Raw genomic sequence first — 21016 nt, forward strand, 5'->3', positions numbered from 1 at the left:
GATGTTGATGTCGTGCTTAGGCTCGGTCGTGAGGTCGATGTCGATGTCGCCTAGCCCTAGCAAGACCGGCCCAAGCCCACGATATCCAGCAGACGAAGAGACCCAGCAGACGAAAAGACCCAGCAGACGAAGAGAGACCACAGACCCAAAGAAACAACAGACCTATGGACCCAGCACAAGATACCCTGCCCAAGATACCCCAGATCCCGCCGCCCGGTGATATCGTACTTGATTGGAGTCGTCGGCCGGACTCATCGTCACGGTCGTGCTAGATTGTTGTGATCGGAGCGTCGGTCGTCTTGAGCTTACCGCAATGCCGAACCTGAAACAAATCTGCACGAAATGCCTCAGAAAAGACAAGTGGATTGAAGCACGAACGCACTCACCTGTTAGTAGCGTCTGTTGGCTTCCCTCGGAGGATCGGACTCCGAGGTACTAGAGCCCCTGGACCACGACAAGGTCGACGCTATCCCAGGGGACCGGTCTTGAAGCTCGTTGGAGCTCGGTGTCGACGTCGTGCTTGAGCTCGGTCGTGAGGTCGATGTTGAAGTCGTGCTTGAGCCCGGTCGTGGGCGATGTTGAAGTCGTGCTTGAGCCCGGTCGTGGGCGATGTCGATGTCGTGCTTGAGCCCGGTCGTGGGCGATGTCGATGTCGATGTCGCCTAGCGCTAGCAAGACCAGCACAAGCCAAGAAACCTAGAGACCTAGAGCGCAAGCCCACGAGACCCAACAGCCTAGAAAGCAAGCCTAAGGGACCTAGCAAAGGAAGAGGACAAACAGACGAAGAGATGAAGCAGACGAAAAGACTCAGTAGACGAAGAGACACAACACACCTAGAGACCCAGCAGACCCAGAGGCGCAGCCCAAGGCGCCCCAGAGACCACCGCCTGTTGATGTCGTGCTTGATCGGAGTCGTCGGGCCCGAGAGTTGAACATCAGGACGTCGATCGTCTTGAGCTTACTGCAACGCACGGCCCTGAAATAAAACTGCGCAGAATTTTAGTAAAAGATATTGGTGAACGAGATTGGGAGAGGAACTCACCGGTTAGCATACCTACCGCACGAGCATCTGTTGGCTTCCCTCCGAAGAGGTACTGAGCCCCTGGACCACGACAAGGTCGACGCTCTACCAGGGGACCGGTCTTGAAGCTCTTGGGGCCCGGTGTCGAAATTATGTCGCGGGCGCTGCTGTTGAAGGCAGGTCGACGCCGTTCTCTCACATTCACACAGTCACACAGCTGCAGCAAAACTGAGGAGGAAGTTAGCGTGGTCATGAGTATGCGCGCATTGGAATGGATGACTCACTGATCAATAGATATTCCTCGTGGAAATCTTGAGTTTCGTGTCGAACGTCACTGCTCTAAAAGAATCTATAAAATCAGCGACATAGAACGAAGAGAGACCTACCTTCCGAGCGTCTGTTAGCTTCCCTCCGAGGAGGTACTGAGCCCCCTGACCACGACAAGGTCGACGCTCTGCCAAGGGGAAGGACGATGCTGCTTTCGCAAGCAGAGCGCCGCACGTACCTTTACTCACACTCACACTCACGCACCTTTAACAAAAACTAAACATAATGCATCAGTAAGACAAATCTACGCGAACGAGACAAAATAACGGAGACTCACCACAACGCGACACGCCTATAAAACAATCTAAAAAAAATCAGTGGGATAATATAAAGAAAGAGACGTACCTTGTGAGCGTCTGTTGGCTTCCCTCCGAAGAGGTACTAAGCCCCTTGACCACGACAAGGTCGACACTCTGCCAAGGGGACCGGTTTTGAAGCTCTTGGGGCCCGGTGTCGAGGTCGCGTCGAGGGCGCTGCTGTCAAGGCAGGTCGATGCCAATCTCTTACATTCACACAATCACACACCTGTAGGGAAACTGAGGAGGAAGTCAGCGTAGTCACTAGGATAGGTGTATCGAAAGGAAAAACTCACAGATCAATACATGTTCCCCGCGGAGCTGCCTGAGTTTCGTGTCGGGCAGAACTCCTGTAAGAGGCTCTAGAGAAAATCAGCGACACAGGATAGAAAAGAAGCGCACCTTGTGAGCGTCTGTTGGCTTCCCCCCGAAGAGGTACTGAGCCCCTGGACCACGACAAGGTCGACGCTCTCCCAGGGGGACTTACCTTGAATTCAGACAGACACGCAAGACAAGGGAGGAATGGGTGGGCGGTGGATGTTGCCTAGATTGAGACCGAGACTAAGACCAGGACCAAGCTCTTACATATGATACACCTGAAGAGGATCACACAATATATTATCTACTACTATACATACCTTAAGATCACGCAATATATCTAGACCTAGACCTTAGACCAAGTGAGACCTTAACTTATGTTCGAGTCGATGATAGAGGAGGAAGGAGAAGAGGGGAGGGAGAGGAAAGCGAAAAGCGAAGTCGCCTAAGCCCGAGTGTATCCCAGCCGAGTGTAGCACAAGTGAAGAGACAACGTACCTATATAGTATGAGGGAGGGAGGGAGTATAAGTAGCGATGAGTTGGTCAGACGGAAGGAAGGACGAGGGAAGGTAGAAGTCGCCTAAGCTGAGGGTGTCGCCAAAGCAGAGGAGTGTCGCCATAGATGAGAGACTACTTACGAACCAAGAGACAGAGTGAGACGAGGTGGAAGGTGAAAGAGAAGGAAGGAAGGGTATAGTACGGAAGAGTCGAGGCGAAGGTCGATGACGAAGGGTGGGTGTGTGGGGAGACTAACGACGAAGAAAAGAGGAAGAAAAGATAAGGAAAGAAACAAAGGAGGGTCGTCTAAAATCGAGGGTGTCGCCAAAGTCCAAGAGTGTCGCCAGAGATCACACAGGTTAGTGACGCACATACTGAGTAAGAGGGCGAGGGTTGGTGTGGGTGAGGATGGGTGAGGGTGGGTGAGTGTGGACGAGGATAGGTGAGGGTTGGTGAGTGTAGGTAAGGGTCGATGAGGATAGGCGAAGGTCAGTGAGGATGGGTGAAGGTAGACGAAGGTGGGTGAAGGTAGACGAAGGTGGGTGAAGGTAGACGAAGGTGGGTGAAGGTAGACGAAGGTGGGTGAAGGTAGACGAAGGTGGGTGAAGGTAGACGAAGGTAGATGAAGGTAGATAAGGTCGATGGTGGAAGAGGGTGGAGAGCGATGGGACGATAAACGACGGGGATGGAAGATAAGCGAGGTGGGGGACGAAGAAAAGATGGAGCGATAAAACGACCAAGCCAATATATACTAGCTCGGACGACCATCCCAAAAAGGAAACGCACCTGATCTCTCGATAGATGCATGTACCTGATCGTCGAAAAAAGATAGGCGAGTCAGCGATGATGATGGCGATGATAGAGAGGATGGGTGCGCACCTGCAAGTGGGAGGGTCGTCGACGACGGCGATGATTCTGCAGATGGGGACAAGGAGGGTGGTCAGCAACGATGACGATGACGACAATGACAGAGAGAAGGGGGCGCAACTGAGAAGGAGGAGGGTCGGCGATGTTGTCGTCGATGAGGTTGGCGACGATGTTGGCGACGACAATGCTGACGTGGCAAAGAGCGAAAAGCATCAGCGACGAGCGAAGGGTACGACGACGACGACGACGACGAGCAAGGGAGGACTCACCAATATCGGAGACATCGTCGTGGGCATCGTCGACGACAGCGAGCGAGCTCGGGAGTGCGGAGGGAAAAGAGGGAAGAGAAAATGTGGGGGGATGCAAGTGGCCGAGAGTCAACCAATGCCTGCCCCCCAGTTCTGTTCGGAGGGGCCCCTTATATACCTTTCCAGAGTCCGGAAAACCAAACAAGATACCGGAAATAAGAACCGGAAAAACGAAAGCCTTAGAAACGAACAGTAGCCGGCCGCCTCGAGGCAGGGCGGTATCGCATTCCGTCGCCTTCTAGTCATTGGGTGGCTGAACAGGACGTCCCAATTCGGCCTCTGGTGTGAATAAACGCAAAAAGAAGCGCGCGGCGGGATCGTGTGGGCTTGTGTCAGAAAAGTCTAGATGGTGCGAGGTGGATCACGGGATACGGAATGGAAGCTTCAAGATCAAATTAAATGGATTAGATATACCCGCGGCGGAGCGATGCGGGTACAGAATAACGCACAGGAAAAGGCAAGCTCAAGAGGGTGTCCCAATCGGGAAAACAATGCGTTTTCCAGTGACGCGGCTCGCGCTAGGCCCACAGCCGCTCCACAGCCCCCACCAAGTCCTCTCAGCCCGTCGCACTTCGGGTATAGCGCTCCCACCAGCATAGAACAAAACAACATAGATAATCTAGAGGGGACGCACGAATACGCACAGTCCAGTGGCTTGCCCGTAGCACAGAGAAGTTGAACATTACAATCGGCGAGCGTCGGAAATCACGTTCCGCCGGATCGATAGGTTTGCCGCCGGCATCGCGTGGAAACCATGCGAGCGATGTGTCCAATTGCCAATTGCGAGTGTCGTGATGTCTCGTGATGTCCGAACTCCGGTGTGGCGTGTGGCGCTGTCTGGAATGTCTCGTCTTGTTGAGAGGAGGGAGAAAAGGGAGAGAGCAGCAGATGGAAAAGGATGGGAGTGGTGCCAGACTGGCTTGAGCGTGTCCGCGAGGCCCTTATATACTTGTTCGTAAATGGCTTGGGGTTGCCATGCCTCCGTGCCAACCTTTGTGCTGTGGCGGCATTGTAAGTTGGCACGGACAAAGCGCATTTGTGGCCATGAATGCACGATTACTTCGTAAACCGACAGGGGCATTGAAGGGGGGTATTTGATATGATAACTTGAATCAGGACAAAGAGCGAACTCGTGCTCATGTCGAAATGGAGGTGATGTATGGACCAAGTTCGTGGAGGGGAACATTGCTCCATCAGCATCGACGTCAGGGAGAGCAAAGGACTGAGTACCCCGCTATCCTTCTCAGACAGTTCTTTCAAGCAGTCGCCGAGTTCATGGAGGGAACGACACTATTGCACTGTATTAGATGGGAAAGGGGAGGAATAGCGATATGTAAAAGACGATGTACGGCTAACGAACAGGCTCTAGATTTCGGACAACATATCCTTCACGCCCGTCTAATACTTAGCTTCTGCTTCTACCCGCTTTTCGATCTCCCCTTTCATGAGCCAGGCGAAATCGGAATACAACTCGGGTTTCGGGTGGACTTGACCGGAGAGGAGGTGCGCTTTGTGGAAGAAGACGCAAGTCTGGTAGGGGCAGCGTTCGTCAGCGCGGTTGGTCGTAATCTGAGTGGAAAGAGAAGGGCTGAACGTACTTTGAGAGGAGCCTGGGGGTTCGTGGACAGTGTTGAGGTGTAACGCTGGCAGATGTCAATGCTCACTAGTTGCTCGCCTACAAACCCCATACAAAGATATCGTCAACAACTGGTGCGCCCATATGACAGAAAATGAGCGTACCCCATGCAGAAGCTCTCTAGGTCATATCATTCGAACAATGGGATTTGCTATGATTCGGACTAGGCGAGATAGTCAAATGTGGATGAACCGACGTTCGTGGAAGGATGTGTGAAAGCCATGGCTTCAAAAGACCAACCCAATGGTAATATCACTACTCACAACGAAAGAGATCAGCCTACGAAACTCAAAAGGCAAGAGGGTTGACCGGATATGAAAGACTATTCACCTCACTGCCCGCCGACCTTGTTTAGGTTTCAAGCCCCCTCCAAATCCTCCTCAGACCCAGACCCTTCCTTATATCCCATGTCCGCCGCAGCCTTATCAAGAATATTCAACACAGCATCATAACTGATACGCTCTTCCCCCTCCTCCTCAAAATCTCTCCACCACTTAACCTGACGCGCGACCAACTTCCTCGCCTCAAACAAAAGGTCATACATCTCTCTCGACACAACCCTCCTCACGCACACCGAAAGCGATGCGTCTGCGGCCCTGTGAAACCAACTGAGCGGGGCGAGCTGCACATGAGAGTCTCGTATGCGCTTGGGGGTCGAATGGCCGAATGCTTTGTTGACCCAGTCGTCCCATTTGATTTTTTGGAATTTGTTGGTTTTGTCTGCGAGCAGCGAGGGGTCCCTAGTGAAGATTTCGTCGGTGCGTTTCATGACTGCATACGACAGAACGTAGAGGAAGGATTCCAGGTCGTGGTGTGGCCCATGCGTCTCCCTCTCGCCGTCTTCTGTCCTCGGTGGAGACAGAAGCTCCAGCGCTATGAACTGAGCCGTACCCTACACACGAAGCGACAAACGAAAGGGTAAGCATTCATACACAGTAAACGGCACGCAGGAGTAGAGAAGACTCGCCGTCATCGCATCTGCATGCTCCACTTGACTATCACTAAAGTCCTTGCGCGTTCTTCTTGTCTTCTCCGAGTGTAGTGCGGCGCATCCTCCCTCCCTGCTCCTGATGACGGGTCCGGCGTCTTGGACAGTATTGCGTGCCCGTGCGACGACGGCAACATCGAGATGTGCCAGTTCTAGGTCTGTGAGGAAGCCCTCGGATCCCGAATGGGACATAGACGCAGACTTATTGAGCAGAACCTAGCCAAACAGATTAGTTCAAAACCACAGTCATAGGGGGGTAAGAACGAAGAATGACATACATTTCCAGCCGAAACATCACAATGGAGGATACCCTGTTCATAAAGAAACTTATGCGCTATATTCATAGAAACAGAATGAGTTTATAACGTTCATACCAGAGCAATGGTTATAAGTTATACGCACCGAGCACCGCGGCCCTCACAGCTCTAACAAGCTCCAAATCATCTCCATACTCCCACAGCGGCCGACCAACCGTCTTCAACACCAACCGATGAAGAACTCTCTCGGTCCCGTCCTCATCTGGTTCGTAGCCGCGCAGACCATAGACCGTGATGGGCTTCGAAGGCTGGCCTGGAAACGCCACATCCCCCCCATCGACGAATTCGACAAGACCGGGATGTGTTCCTTCGACCAATCCATAGATCTCAGCCTCTGTCGTTCGCCTGATCGTACGCCAAGCGGTCTTCATGACCATCTCAGGCCCAACGAGCTTTCCATCCCTATATTCCCGAACGCCCCATACCTGCGTCCCCCGACCCGTATACGACACAGAGCGCCAGAATGGAGGCCCGATGGTACACCAGCGGCGGGTATTGATATCATCTTCTTCCGATTCAGAGCCGCCAAGGGAGCAGGTATACGCAGGAGATCCGTCGGTGAGCTTGATCTCTGTCACAGTCGGGTCGTGGCCTATCTCCTCATCCGAAAGGACGCAAGCAACGCTACGAATGAGCCTAATGAACACACGAATGCCTTCATCATCCAATTGACGCGTATTAGGATCCCACAACGGATGAACAGGCGAGACGGTGACACCATCGCGATCGAAGATCCCGGCGGAGAAGGACGAGCCGGGGATCATGAGGCCGATGGAGAATAGGGAGAAAGGGCGGGCGGACATGTGGAGACGAGCGAAATTGGCGGACTGCCACACTATGCTTTCGCTGTTCGGGAAATCGAGTCCTGGACCCTGTTCACGCGAGGCCTTGAGCTCGATGAACATGTCTCGCAGACGCCAGGAGTTCTCTGGAGAAATCGGGTTGGATGGTGACGCGTTGCGAGATAAGATAGAGAAGTCGGGTTTCTTGATCGCTGGGAAACCGAAGTCAAAGGTGGTCGAGTCGGGGTATAAAGCTTGTTCGTCTACGATCTTGCGGGGGTGAGGATCGGAATCGGAATCGGAAGGGTCTGGGAAGTTGACAATATAGTTCAAGATGTTCATCTGCACAATTATCAACATTCAGCGTCTCCACGTCAATAAGCTCATAGTATCGAACGACCCACCAAAGGCCCACGCATCCCCATCTCATTATTCCTACCCCCGGGCCTGTCACCATTCACACCCATCGACGACCTCAACTCAAGCTCAACAAGCTCATCAATCCACCCTCCATTCACCCGCTCGAAATCAGCCAAACAACCCTCCACGAACGCGTCCGAGACGTCTCGGATGCGTAGGCGCTGGAAGACACTGGGATGGTTGGGATGGGTTTTATTGGAGAAGTCTGAGGGGATGGAGCTCCGAGTGGGGGTTGGGGTAAGGTTCTCCATAGGTAGAGTTTGATTCTAGATAGCAGCGGACCCAGGGATTGTCGATACGGGCAGGACTCAGACGTCGTCTGAGCATTGGTGAAGAGTCAAGACAGGAATGAGTTCCGTCGAACACGACGATTGTGAGATAATTATCGAGCTGCGAGAGGACTTACGGTGTACAGCAGATATATGCTCTCCGAACTACTCGCCCTTTCTGGGTGCGTGGTTCTGTCTACAGATAGAACTTGTCGAATGAGAACCCCCAGGAATGTCCATGTTGAAGTCCGTCAAAGAACGCTGTAACGCCGGGCTCGGAAACAACCGGCGCTTCTGACAGGGGCATGTGTGGCGAGGTGTGGCGTGGTAATGGATACAGCTACACTCAACTACACTTGTGCTCGTTGGAGGGACAGGCTTTCGCTTTTTTCACACCGAACTCTACACTAGTAACCACATATTGACAAAGTTGTATTATACAGAGTGCAAAAGAAAACATGGAGAACAAAGTTGATAATACAATACACGAGAAGACTTCTGGGCGCGAATCCGTTCTATGTACTACTTATGTAGCAAGCAGAACGAGCTCAAGCGTTAGCATTAGCATCATAAACCCACTCAAAACTCCACCCCAGCAGCCCACGCCGGCAACCACTCCTCCCAATCCTCCCAATTATACTCCTCCTGCTCATACACAGCCTCGTGCCCACAGTGACGCCCATGCTTCCTCCCCCTCGGGTCCAAAACCTTCCCAATCGCATGAACGGCACCATTCCGCGCCGGCCCATCGCTCACCACGACCCTCTCCCCATCCACCTCGAAGTGCGTCAAATACGTGTCTGGGTGTCCGTGGCCTGGGAGTGGAGACTTGAGCACGCGTTTAGTCACGGAGATGTCGAGGGTGTGGTTGGAGCCGAGGAGGGTGCCGGGGTGGATGTTGAAGGAGTAGTAGGTGGGGGGTGCGTGGGGAGGGGGGTGAGGGGGGTGCGAAGAAGAGGAAGAGGAAGACTCGGATGCGGGGTAGAGGGATTGGAGCCAGTTAGTGGAAGTGTCTTCCGAGTCTTTGGGAGGACCGAAGATGACTTCCTCGCCAGTCGTGACGTTGAACGCATAATCTACACCACCACCCATCAGCAACTTGCTTAGCAACTCCTACGAAACAATATAAACTGACCGGTATGCAAAACGTAGTTTGGCACGATGTGGTATGCCAGAACCTTCTTCAACACGTGCTCTCCGAACGGCGAGAACAAGAAAAGGGCGAGCTTTGTCGGCAACCTCTTGAACGCCGAGTGGTCTGGGGCGAAAAAAGTGACGGCGGGGTTGCCTTTGACGGAGCCTTCACCATCCTTGTCTTCCGAGGGCTCGTAACGCCATTCCACAAAGTTATGGAGGTTGGTGCGTTGGAGGGCAGTAGACTACATCAAGATGGGTGTAAGTCTTCGCGAAGTCGAGATAAGGCAAGACGGTAGGAAGGCAGCTTACGGCGATAGAGAACGTGGAGGGAAGTTGGAATAACTCTTGGAAGATGGAAGGAGGTGGGAACAACGGGTGATTGATGACATGCACAATTCCTGCAAATTAATAAAAGACGTCAGTTCTGAATGGTCCCGCACATCCACCGTGTACAACATACCATTGCTAGCATAAACATTCGACTTGATTACCTTCGCATAGAAGTTCACAACAAGCGTCTTAAACGGAGGCGTCGCCGCGACACGAACACGAAGCGGCTCCCCCTTGAACGAATCGTCCGGCAAGCTCAACTTGGTCGCAAAGGTGGTATTGACCGCGAGTTCGCTCGAGGTGAAAGCGCGCTCGGGGACGACGTGGTAGAGCAAAACGGCCTGTGCGAGTTTCTTGAAGAATTCTCGCCTCTCTTTCTTGTGGTCGTCGTCGTCGTCGTCCTGTGCCTCAAGGCCTTCGACGGCATTGGAGATGTCGACGAGGTCGTATTCGGCGTCACCGGACATTAGACCTGCAGCGAGATCCTCATCATGACCTGGGTGACGGAGACCTGAATTGGGAACCGCGAAGACAGTGAAGCTGGGAGGAATAGAGTAAGGTTGAGCTCGCTTTCCAGGTCTGTTGAGAGAAATAGGGGCTGGCAGCTTACTTTGCGTCAGTGCTGTTCAACAAGTCAACAATCGGCTCGCCGGCAAAGTCGATGACCTTGAGGAGTTTAGAGAACCTGAATCGAGCATACGGTAAGTTATATCAACGCGATTTGACACACAAAAAAGACTGACTCTGGGTTCGCAGCAATGAGCTCGTACACCGTCTTGTCCTCGGGGTCGGGAGTGAACGGATGAGTCAACGCATCAACGATATGCTCAACATTCTCAACAGCACTCGCAACATCCTTCAACGACTCTGGATAAAACGAGTCGATATCGATTTTGTTGAGACGGAGCGACTCGGGCAGGACGAACGCTGCCGCGAAGCCTGCGGTCAGAAGAGGCGCGAGGGCAGAGACGAGCATGATGGGGGTCGGACTGCTCAAGGATGGGGAGACGCATCTGGACGAGGCGAGGCTTATATATGCCCTCAGCCATGAGGTTGTGGTACTGCACTGTAATAGGGGCCACGCAATCCGGCGCCACTGCGAGGGCCGAAGATGGGAATGGATGATGAGGGTGGCGTCATCGCGCTCGATGGGCAGGTCAGAAGTTCTCCATGAGGACATTCGCACAGCAGCAATTCACTGCGCACGCTCAGGCGGAGTGATGGATCGAGTAATACAACAAATATTACGCGTTCTATTGGAGCACTGCTGTAAGTATCGAGGTGCTCGCCGGCTCAGTCGCTTTTCGGAAGAGGGCAAGACCAGGATCGTCCAGACTTGACCAGGCCAAGTGCAAGAACGAAAAGGCTGCGGTGAGCGGGTTTCAGCAGAGAAATGGGCACAAGGATCTCAGAGCGGCATTGCGAAGCCGGGTGTCGTCAGATCTGTACGGGGACAAGGTTTGACGAGTCCAAATTGGGCGCATCGAAAGGTTATATATCGGGGATTCCCGGTGGGCACTTTGTGGCGTGTGGCGAGCGATATATTTTTGCAGTTCCACAACGAAACATGCTCGAGTACATACCCAGCCAGATTATGCCCCAAGATATCATCAAGAAGCCACCGCAAGATTGGTTGGACAGTATATTCACGCATCACCCATTATAACCCAATCTCCGCAAGATCTCAACATCTTCCCTCCGCCATCCCACGATCCTCTTCGCCTCCTTCACCTCCCTCTCCAGCTCCGCCCGCGCCCTCAACTCCTTCAACTCCTTCTCCTCCCTCTCCACCGCTGCCCGCGCCTCCGCCACCACCAACTTCTGAGCTTCATACTCTGCCTTCTTCTGCTCCATCTTCACCCTCAACCTCGCCAATTTCACGTTCGACGCTTCCAGTCTCTTTCGTCTCTCTTCCCTTTCCGCCTTCTTCTCCGCTTTTTCTTTCTGCACCTCCTTCTTCGCCTTGTCCTCCTCCGTCTCCCCTTCGTTGATTTTCGCAGCATCACTCCCCTCCTTCTCGTTCTCCTCCATGTCCTTCCTCTTCGCCTCCTCCTCCTCCTCCTTCCCGTCCTCGTTAACCTTCTCCGCCCCACTCCCCTCTCCCCCCTCCTTCTCCCCCACTCCCATCCCCATCCCCATCCCCATCCCCTCCGCCTCCCTCCTAACCTTCTCACCCTCCCACCTCTCCTTCCCACTCAACCCCCCCTTCGCCCTCTCCTCCAACCGCCTATGAATCCTCGTCCGCACATGAACATCCCATTCTTTTCCGGACTCGATCATGATGGGGCGGGAGGGAGAGAGGGTGCAGGTTGGGCAGGTGTGTTTTTGATGGGCGGTGAGGAGGGAGGTTGGGCTGGGTGGGTGTTTGTTTGTGTGTGTTTGTGTGATGGTGTCAGCGGAGGGGGGAGGGAGGAGGGGGGGGGAGGGGGGAAGAAGGGAGAGGAGTTTGCGTTAATGAAGGGAGTTGGGGAGAAGAGGGAACTGGGACGTGTGGGCTTACTTCGTAGGTTTATGAGCTACTGCAAGAAGTCTCGCTGCAGTCTCGGAGAGGGAGACTGGATCGGGGAGGGAGGTATATTTTTCTGCGAGGAAGGCTGGATTGGGTGAATGATATGAGTGGTGTGGTGAGAGGAAGGAGAAGAACGATAAGAAAAATGCAGAGGAAGGTGAAAGGAAAGGAAAGGAAGGGAAACGTACTGTGCATGATGTTGCTGGCTGTATCGAGAACGTTGGGCGTCCATTTCTCGTCGACGTCTGTATGTATGTACGCGTTCATAGTTTGGTCAGATATTGGGGTAGAATTATGAATGTCAGGGACGAATAGCGTACCAGTCGCATCAAGCACATATGCCCGCATCTGCACCCGCCTCTCTCCTTCATCAGCCTCTCCGCCACCATCATCAGCCTCTCCACCACAATTCGCTCCTCCCCCATCGTCCCCAGCCGCAAAAACAGCAGGCAACAATTTATTCCTGATCCACGAAACCTGTCTCTTCGCATACTTGCGCGTAGAAAGTTTCATTTCTTCGACTGCGACGTCGAAGTCTGGGTCCGCGTTCTTACCACTGATGTTATTGGAGGAGGAGGAGGAGGAGGAGGAGGGAAGAGGAGAGGTGGAGGGGAGAGGGTGGATGTTGAGGTAGGTGTCGAATTCGCGGAAGCCTGGGGAGTAGATACGGGTTGAGTTCATTGGAGCGGTGTGAGGTGAGCGAGCAAGAGATGGGATTGGCGGAGGGATGGAGCGTACCTATGGATTGATATATACCAAGCGTATAGTCTTTCTCTGGGCCCGACGAAGGGCCTGAGCCTGAAACTTCCCCTTCTGGTGGCGGTGGCTCACCGGCAGAGGATGAGGCTGCTGTTCCTGGCGATGATGATGAGATGGAGCTGCGACCGTCGGATGCTATTTCCCGCATTTCGACAATCTCTTTCATGAGGCCTTGCTATCCACCAAAAAAGAAAGACAATGAACCACTGGGAATGTGAGCTCAAAGGTAAAGGAATAAACACGCACCGCGAGCATCTCATCCACCCGTTCATCCAGCCGTGGGTTCAAAGACTTCGGATCTGCGTATAACCAAAAGCACAGCGTATCATACCTGATCTCAACAAACTCAACGTCAACGTCAACTCAAACAATAAGTACAAGCGAACCCAAACCGAATCAAACACAGACCTAGGTCTCGCGCCCTCCCTCGACTGTTCCTCAATAATCTCACTAGGCCTCCTTCCCGTTTCTTTCATGATAACAAGATTCCTTAATACCTTCCTCGTGTCCCTCCAATGCCAACGACTTGCGACGGCGGGGTCCAGGGCGGCGAGGAGTGTGTGGAGTGTGTATGCTGCGTCGGGGTCGGAGGTTGCGGAGGGTGGTGTGGAGGGGAGGGAGGACCATAGGGAGAGGAGAGGGGGAGAGAGGGAGGATGTGGCTGAGAGGAGGGCGGGGGAGGGTGTGCCGGTGGTTGATGAGTGGAGTGGCGGAGGTTCAGATGAGGAGGTAGGCGAGGATGGACGGGATGAGGACGGCGAGGAGGACGAAGGATCCTTCGAAAGTCTGTTTGGGAACAGAAGATGTTGGATCCAGTACGAAGTTCCGCCAACGATGATAGGGACTTGCTTCCTCCTGTGCGTTTCCTCGATCTACGCCACACACACATCTTGTTCAATGCCACAACCATCGACTCTCGAGTCGTGAAGACCCAAGAAATAAGAAACCTACATACTTCTCTCATCGCATCCTTCACCCACTCGCCCACCACATACTGTTCCCCAGGCTTCTTAAACCCCATCAACACATGCTCCACGCCCTTCTGCTCCTGCAGCGGGATCTTATTCGTGATGATGTCCATTCCGGCGTAGACTTGCATAGAGTCTGCATTGATCACTCGGGCTCCGTTCCAGCCGTGTGGGAGTTGCGGATGAGGTGAAGTGGAATTGGAGGAGGAGGAGGAGAGGAGGAGAGCGAGTTCGACGGCGAGTTTGGATTTGCCTACGCCGGTGGTGCCACAGATGGCGAGGAGCGGACGAAAGGGCGGCATTTCTGAGTCCATTGAGAAGTTTATGCTCTAGGATATAGAGCCATGGATATCAGAATATAAGCATAGCAGGTATGTTTGAAGAAATGCACCAGCCTACTCGAAGCCCATTGGCGTGATCACGGTTGAGTGCAAGTCGCTCGCCACACCACCACAGAATTCCTTGTGAGCCGAAAAAGGCAACTTGTGGCACTCGCCTCCGACGTTAACTGAACAGTCTGCAGCAGCTCTACACTCAACCACCTCTTTCGTTCTCTGAGTCTCTGCTCATCGCCGTGGACGATGTCAGCCGCCCGATTCAAATCCTCGACTGGCAAAGTCCACCTCTTCAACCTCAGCCCTGCCCCAGGCTCGCAACACTCCGTCAGCACCCCTCCCCCTCCCTCTTCCCTTCCTACAACTCCTTCGCGTCCTTGTTCATCGTGCTGACTCTATTCTGTTCTACTCCTGGCCCGTTTCGTTATCCGTATGTGGTTGTGTGTGTATAGCAAAAACGCGTAGGTCGCGGTCGCAGCTCAGGTCTCGGTAAGACCTCCGGACGAGGCCACAAAGGTCAAAAAGCACGCGCGGGGAACGGGAAACCCAAGGCTGGTTTCGAAGGTGGTCAGACTACCATCTCGAAGCTTTTCCCGAAGAGGGGGTTCTTCAACCAGTGCGTTCTTCATCACACTCACATTCTCATTCACATTCTGTCGTTGTTTGTGGGCTCACAGTGTCTGGTGTGCGGTGGTGGGACGTGTTCGGTGGTGGGACGTGTTCGGTGGTGGGGTGGGACGTGAAGGACGGGCAAGACATGGGCGCCGGTTAATTTGGATAGGATCGCGTTTTGGGTGCTGCAGGGACGGTTGAGCTCGACGCCTGAGAACCCGATTACGGCGAGAGATTTGGTGGAGAGTGGATGTATACATGATGCGCATGACGGGGTGAAGATTCTTGGGGATGTACGTCCTTTTCTACATAGCCCTTCCTCTGCTCTGCACCACGTACTCACAATTGTTATTCGTACTTATAAACAAACCGTGACACCGACGTCGACGACACCTCCATACTACCATCCCATCCCGTTCATCCATCCCGTTCATCCATCCCGTTCATCCATCCACTCGTGTCCAACTTCAACTCCCACAGGGCGCCGAACAGCTCAAAGTCCCAATCCACGTAACCCCCTCCCGCGCCTCCAAATCCGCCATCAAAGCCATCGAAGCAGCCGGCGGTTCTGTGTTCTGCAAGTATTACAACCAGGTTTCGTTGTTCGACTGTCTTAAGGGTAAGACGGATAGGACGTCGGCGGCGCCGACGCTTAGGAAGGATATTAGTGCGTTTCTTCTCTCCTTTGCCTGTCTTCCCTTCCTTGCCTTCCCTTCCTTCCTTTCCTTCCCTTCCGTTCCGTTCCCTTTCTTTTCTTTTCGCTAGGAATGATGAGCGACCACTGATGCCCACCCTGCGACGAATAGCATGGTACACCGACTGGCGCAACCGCGGATATCTCTCTCCAGAAGGCATCACGAAGAACCCGCTCGTGGAGGAACGGTGGAAAGAACTTTCGAAGCAGTTGTTGGTGTTTAAGGAGCAGGAGTTCGATAAGCCTTCGAAGAGCACGTTGAAGATGGCTTCGAATACTTAGACGGACGTGTTCTTCGTTGTTGTTGTTGTTGCGGTTGTCTACAGTCTAGTTAGAGTAGACGTACGACTGGTTGCATGATACATACACCCCCAGATACATTGCGGGTGAACGCAGACACGGTGTAGACAAGACGGCTCGTAGGTGACGATGCAGAGTGGACACCAAGAAGTAGGGAAGCGTACAGCAAGGATCTGAAGCTTAAGAAAAAGGTATACATGACTTAGATTGCACGCTACGTAGCCGTATCCATCCTATCCGGCGAAATACTCCTACTCCTACTCCTAAACCTCGACCCCGACCGACTCCTCGACACATACCTCGACCCCACCTCCGACGGCGTCTGCGTCCCCGTCCTATCACTCCTACTGGGACTCCTCCCTCTCCTCTCAATTCCAACCTCGCCCTCTTCACCCTCCTCGCCCTCGTCCCTTCTGCCCCGACTACTTGATCTCGACTTCGACCTCGACCGACTACGTGATCTCGACCGACTACGTGATCTCGACCGACTACGTGATCTCGACCGACTACGACTGACACTACGTTCTTTACCCTCCATAGCATCAAGCAACAAAGACTTCCGCGGCCCGATCTCGCCTAGTTCTTCGAGGACGTCACGTTTCGTCAGGCGGGGGAGGATGATGTCGCAGACGCGTTCGGAGGTGAGGAGTTGGTCGATGAAGGAGTCGAAGTGGGTTATTGTGTAGTTCGCTGTAAGTAGGGTGGGAGGTGTGGATTTTAGTGGGGATTGTGCGGGGCGAAAGGGGCGGAGGAGGGGGAAGGGAGGGAGAAGAGGGAGAAGGGAGGGAGAAGGGAGGAAGGAGGAAGGAGAGGAGGGGAAGGAAGGAAGGAGAGGAAGGGACGTACACATGTTTCGGTAGCGCAGTTTTCGGAAGTCTCTGAGGAGGGGTTCGAGGAGGCTGTAGACGTCTGCGGCTGCGAAGGTCATGCGGATGTACATCGCTGCTAACGCTCTGAGATACCTATAAGACCACCAAAGCACCGCGTCAGCTATCTCTTCACTAACCCACGACGGGCAGGGGCAGGGGAAGTGAAGGAGCTAAGACGAAGGAAAGCAAGGTCGACGTTGAGAATGAAAACGCACTTGAACTCATCCGCCTGCAAATACTCTACTAATATCTCCTTCTCCGGCTGGATCTGCAACAGCTTCAGAAGCAGACAAAGAAACTCCGTCGGTCGTTGATTCCCAAACACCCCACCAATGTACCGCATCTCGAGGGCTTTGTCGATCAGACTTTCCGCTATCAGGTTCAAAAGTGCAACGCAACATCAGACGCGTCCACCCCCGGTTCAGAGGAGGTCGAAAGGGATGAGGACAAGAGACGAGAGACGAGGCATACCAGTCAGCGCAAAACAATGTTCCTTCCAGAAACTGGACTCGTAGATGCGATTCCGGATGACGGTCTCGACTAGAAACTTGACGGATGAGAATCAGGCGAATAGAGCCGGTTGGAGAGGAGTTGTGGGACGTTACCTGGGGGTTTTGGCCGTGGATGGCGAGAGCGCCGCGGACGGTTGTGTTCGCCATGGCTTGAGAGTATCGAGGACAGGGATTAGACGGGCTGTGTAGAGGGGGATGGAGAGAGGTGGTGATTGTGGTGGCGATGGTGGTGGTGATGGTCGAAGGTTGTGGACGTGGAAAGAGTGGCGTGTGGCGGGAACTTCGTGCTGGATATGGACGCCCATTGACTTCGGCAGTGGCTCTCCTGACACTGCCAATCACAGTTCTTTTGTGAATCTGGGTCGGGGTCGGGGTTTTCTTTTCCAAACTGACAGTACCAGTGTAAAAATGCGAGGCTACTGCATTTTTCATTGGTTCAACCCAGGATCGAACTGGGAACCTTCTGTGCACCTTCTCTGACTGGAGACGTGTGAGACAGAAATCATAACCATTAGACCATTGAACCTTACCTCATTCTTCGAGCGGTAACTTACGATTTGATTGGTTTCGACTTGGCTCAGAGGCAGACCAGACGGTCGGAAGGCTCCGCCAGTCACTGATTTTCAGTAAGCCGGTTCCCAGTTCGATCCTGGGTTGAACCAATGAAAAGCGGACACCTCAGATCAAGCTTCGCCCTTGTCCGAATCTATACCAGTCGGATACGTTGTTCCGTGATGTTTCCCTTTCTACCCAAAGACCGCACACGCGTCCCCACCCCGATCTCGACCGCCAGCTTCCATTCAAATTTTCGCATGCCTGAGTCGCGTACTAAAGGCAGTACCTCCTTCTCTGGTACAAAACAAAGAACTGAAATACAACTGACAAGCTCAACTAGATCAAATTCTGATACTCGATAAGGTTCAAGGTTCTATTGGACTCTGTAGGACGATGCTCGTCGACACTCGACCCAGCGATCCTCAATCACGGCGTATGAATCAATATCTGGCAAGTGTTTCTTTGATGTCCCGTGGAACTCACTCGCAGTCGTTTTGGTGTCTATCTTGCTCTCTTCCAGCTAAATGGTTTCCGAAATTAGTGACCCTAGCTCCTCAGATATTTTTCATCAGAAGCATCTACCTGTTGGCCTCCAATGATCCCTGCTTCGTCTGTTATAGATCAACACTGGGCCTGTGGGCTCATCACTGACGATGAGAATGAAATAAGTCACTCTCATCCTCCCAGTAAGTCTCTGTCCTGTTTGATTCGCTTTATTTGATAGGGGGAACTGAGTTCAAAATTCCAAGTTCGAGCAATGTGCACGTAAGTTGTAAGCTTTGACCTTTGCATGTGTTCATACCCCGTTATACGTCGATGGCATCACTGCTGCAGATCTCATCCATCTCCCGTCCTTCTCACAAAGAAGACTTTAGACCTATATGTTTCAAGTTTACTTGGAACTCGTTGGCGGAAGATCTGTCCGATCAGCCAATGAGCTCTCGCAAAAAGTTCTAAGTTTTCCTTAACATATAAGCCCTTTTGTGAAGCGCTGTTGGCGAACGAGTTCGTGATCCGCTTTCATGTTGACGTTATTGGACGCCAAATTAGAATGCTTCCCCTCTGAAGAGCTTCTGGGCTCACCTTCATTCCGCAGGGCCAAGAACGACGCATTTCAAGATTCATTACATCTACCCATTGTATCGCGGCCTCTCGTTAACACGAGTTTCATCACTTGATCACGAGTGCATATGATACTATATGATACCGCGATGTGCAGCCTGCTGTGTGTCCCGCGGCACAGCTTTCTATCCCGGTTCAAGACCGAAGAGAGGCTTGCGGCTCGGTCGATACTACAAAGGGCGGTGCACTGAGTATCGATGCGACGTTCTGAGACTCAAAGCTCTCGGAAATCGTAAAGCGTTTTCTAGACTTGCTGCTGCTCATTACTTTACAGGCGACTAAAAGCCTCGTAGCCTCCATCAGGAAGATGTGAGTAAATAAGGAGTTGAAAATGATATATCTCTGGCCAAATAGGGCACACGATATCACAACCCCAGATTCGAATCATTTTACTTGTGTTGTGCATTCCAGTCTTAGAATCCATTTTTCCTATATCATCTCTGTTCCGCCACGAGCGAGTTGATCCAGGGAAAAGATCCTTCTGGATCTCGTTTCATAAGTACTCGTTTGTATGTGATCCAGAATGCAACTCCTTCAGGCTCTCCGTCATGGACCAATCCTTGCCCCCCGACGTTTCAAACGTCGAGATTGTTGACCTTGGTGGACTCGACGTATCCATCATAATATCCACATTCCTCTATGCTATTAGCTGTTCTCAAGTCTTTGTCTATTGGAGAAGCGGATTTGGCGACGGGTCGCTGATCCGCTGTCTAGTAAGTCGACAATTTCTTCTTCAACATTCTTTCATGCTGATTGGGCACATATTTTATAGGTCGCCTCGGTGTGGTGTGTGTCTTCCTCTTCATTAACATCCGTCACTCCGATCCTGAGGGGAGACAGGATTCTGGAAACTATCCATAGCGTAATGTTTTGGGCCCATCAATACCATTTAACCGTGACTCTCTATGGCAATGCGGACGCCATCAAATATGGCTGCTGGGCTTTGAGCTATTCCTTGGTGGTGCATGGGCTCATTACTGCTTTTGTGCAAGTTCGTAGGCGTCCAAGTTTATGATCTTGGCCTGGTCCAACTAATTATTGCATGTTTTCGCTCTAGGCATACTATTCCTTCCGCCTGTATGCACTTTCAGGCTGGATTATGGTCAGCGTGCTCTCTTGGACCGGGTCTTTACTTGAAGTCGTCGGGTCGTGCTATGGCACCTATGCTTTGGTTACGGCCAAAGGCCCATACCCAGAAAACCTCTACCGGGCTATCACTGCGACCGCCGCCCTGGACGTCCTCATCGACATCATCAACACGAGTTCACTCTGTTATTGCTTGTACAAAAGACGTACGGCAGCCAGAAAGTAAATATCTTTCTAATCCTACTTGACCCAACTGACCCAATTGGTCAGTACGAATGATATCATTACAACAATAGTTCGTTGGACAATTGGTATGTTACACTAAACCTTCTCATCAGCCGTTCTATCATGTTTGTATTGATTGTCAATAGAGAGTGGAATGGTCACGGCGTAAGATGTAAATTTTCTGAATGCTCGTATCCCTATTCTAACATTTATTTGATAGATTCATGGCAGTAGGCATCATGGTCACGGTAAATCCTGTCTTATATCCTCCCGAGCCTCTGACAACTTACTCGGTCTTGGTATAAGGCTATTGTGACTCCGCACACTGGTAAGCCATCCTCCATATTCGTAAAATCCCACAGCTCTTGGCTTATTTGATCGTTTATTATATAGCTATATTCACCTCAATAACCGCATTTTACTCCAAATGTGGGTAATTAGCACCATTCAACACCATAACCTGTTATCTCAACAGTTCTTTGCAGTATATTCCAATTCACTCCTAGCCTCGTGAGTCTCGGATCTCTCACTTGTTGTGCTACTCATTCTGACGCACTCGGGCCCACAGATTGAATTCACGGGGGCCATTTGGTCCAACTAAGCTGGCCCGTCACCACAAGGGCCTAGTTCGTCTTCGCATTCGCACGACTCAAGTACGTTCCCACTTTATGGCATTCGTTTGAGGGTAGATGTGCTTATTTTTTGTCACTGTTCATCCAGGAAACAATCGAGGTTCCATCGTACAGGCTGGCCACCATGCCTCCCCTCGGTGACTCGAATGCATCTTCAGGAACGACAGAAATGACCAACGATTGTGCGACTTCTTGCGACAGAGGCGTGGATGGCGACATTGAAGCGGAATCGGAATCTGTCCTCTGTATCAGTGCCGATCAAGCCTCTTTCTCTGAGGACAAAGAGACGGTCATCATCGATAGACAAAAAGCAGCGAGAGATT

General features: G+C 52.3%; 5 protein-coding genes and 1 non-coding gene across 6 annotated transcripts; 2 read left to right on the forward strand and 4 right to left on the reverse strand.

The window, feature by feature from the left end:
* Positions 1 to 4932: 4932 nt before the first annotated feature.
* STEHIDRAFT_141780 (uncharacterized protein) lies at positions 4933 to 8211 on the reverse strand. Its single transcript, XM_007308590.1, has 9 exons — positions 8186 to 8211; positions 7764 to 8098; positions 6663 to 7701; positions 6539 to 6594; positions 6207 to 6476; positions 5603 to 6164; positions 5377 to 5527; positions 5235 to 5311; positions 4933 to 5166 (listed from the first exon to the last, which is right to left on the reverse strand). The coding sequence occupies exons 2-6, from the start codon at positions 8028 to 8030 to the stop codon at positions 5631 to 5633; spliced, it is 2166 nt and encodes a 721-aa protein (XP_007308652.1). The 5' UTR covers positions 8031 to 8098; positions 8186 to 8211; the 3' UTR covers positions 4933 to 5166; positions 5235 to 5311; positions 5377 to 5527; positions 5603 to 5630.
* Positions 8212 to 8627: 416 nt separating this feature from the next.
* On the reverse strand, positions 8628 to 10491 carry STEHIDRAFT_161078 (FAS1 domain-containing protein; the record flags this gene model as incomplete). Its single annotated transcript, XM_007308591.1, has 6 exons — positions 8628 to 9124; positions 9184 to 9427; positions 9495 to 9583; positions 9646 to 10055; positions 10126 to 10200; positions 10259 to 10491. The coding sequence occupies 6 exons, from the start codon at positions 10489 to 10491 to the stop codon at positions 8628 to 8630; spliced, it is 1548 nt and encodes a 515-aa protein (XP_007308653.1).
* A 677-nt stretch (positions 10492 to 11168) lies between these two features.
* STEHIDRAFT_171421 (tRNA isopentenyltransferase) lies at positions 11169 to 14127 on the reverse strand (the record flags this gene model as incomplete). The annotated part of the gene is made up of 8 exons (XM_007308592.1): positions 13739 to 14127; positions 13192 to 13655; positions 13030 to 13114; positions 12763 to 12958; positions 12345 to 12677; positions 12213 to 12269; positions 12016 to 12109; positions 11169 to 11868 (listed from the first exon to the last, which is right to left on the reverse strand). Exons 1-8 carry the CDS (start codon positions 14063 to 14065, stop codon positions 11169 to 11171), a joined length of 2256 nt encoding a protein of 751 aa, XP_007308654.1. The 5' UTR covers positions 14066 to 14127.
* A 161-nt stretch (positions 14128 to 14288) lies between these two features.
* STEHIDRAFT_124629 (ribosomal protein L15) lies at positions 14289 to 17309 on the forward strand. Its single transcript, XM_007308593.1, has 9 exons — positions 14289 to 14413; positions 14539 to 14702; positions 14832 to 14991; positions 15179 to 15365; positions 15505 to 16382; positions 16539 to 16654; positions 16777 to 16933; positions 17033 to 17108; positions 17167 to 17309. Exons 1-5 carry the CDS (start codon positions 14333 to 14335, stop codon positions 15672 to 15674), a joined length of 762 nt encoding a protein of 253 aa, XP_007308655.1. The 5' UTR covers positions 14289 to 14332; the 3' UTR covers positions 15675 to 16382; positions 16539 to 16654; positions 16777 to 16933; positions 17033 to 17108; positions 17167 to 17309.
* Positions 17310 to 17505: 196 nt separating this feature from the next.
* Positions 17506 to 17599, reverse strand: STEHIDRAFT_t226. Its single transcript has one exon. It is a non-coding gene; the product is annotated as a tRNA-Val (tRNA).
* Positions 17600 to 19298: 1699 nt separating this feature from the next.
* On the forward strand, positions 19299 to 20062 carry STEHIDRAFT_64936 (uncharacterized protein; the record flags this gene model as incomplete). Its single annotated transcript, XM_007308275.1, has 3 exons — positions 19299 to 19467; positions 19587 to 19741; positions 19808 to 20062. 3 exons carry the CDS (start codon positions 19299 to 19301, stop codon positions 20060 to 20062), a joined length of 579 nt encoding a protein of 192 aa, XP_007308337.1.
* Between the last annotated feature and the right edge of the window lie 954 nt (positions 20063 to 21016).

The sequence above is a fragment of the Stereum hirsutum genome (genome assembly GCF_000264905.1).
Source record: "Stereum hirsutum FP-91666 SS1 unplaced genomic scaffold STEHIscaffold_15, whole genome shotgun sequence".
Classification (NCBI taxonomy): domain Eukaryota; kingdom Fungi; phylum Basidiomycota; class Agaricomycetes; order Russulales; family Stereaceae; genus Stereum; species Stereum hirsutum.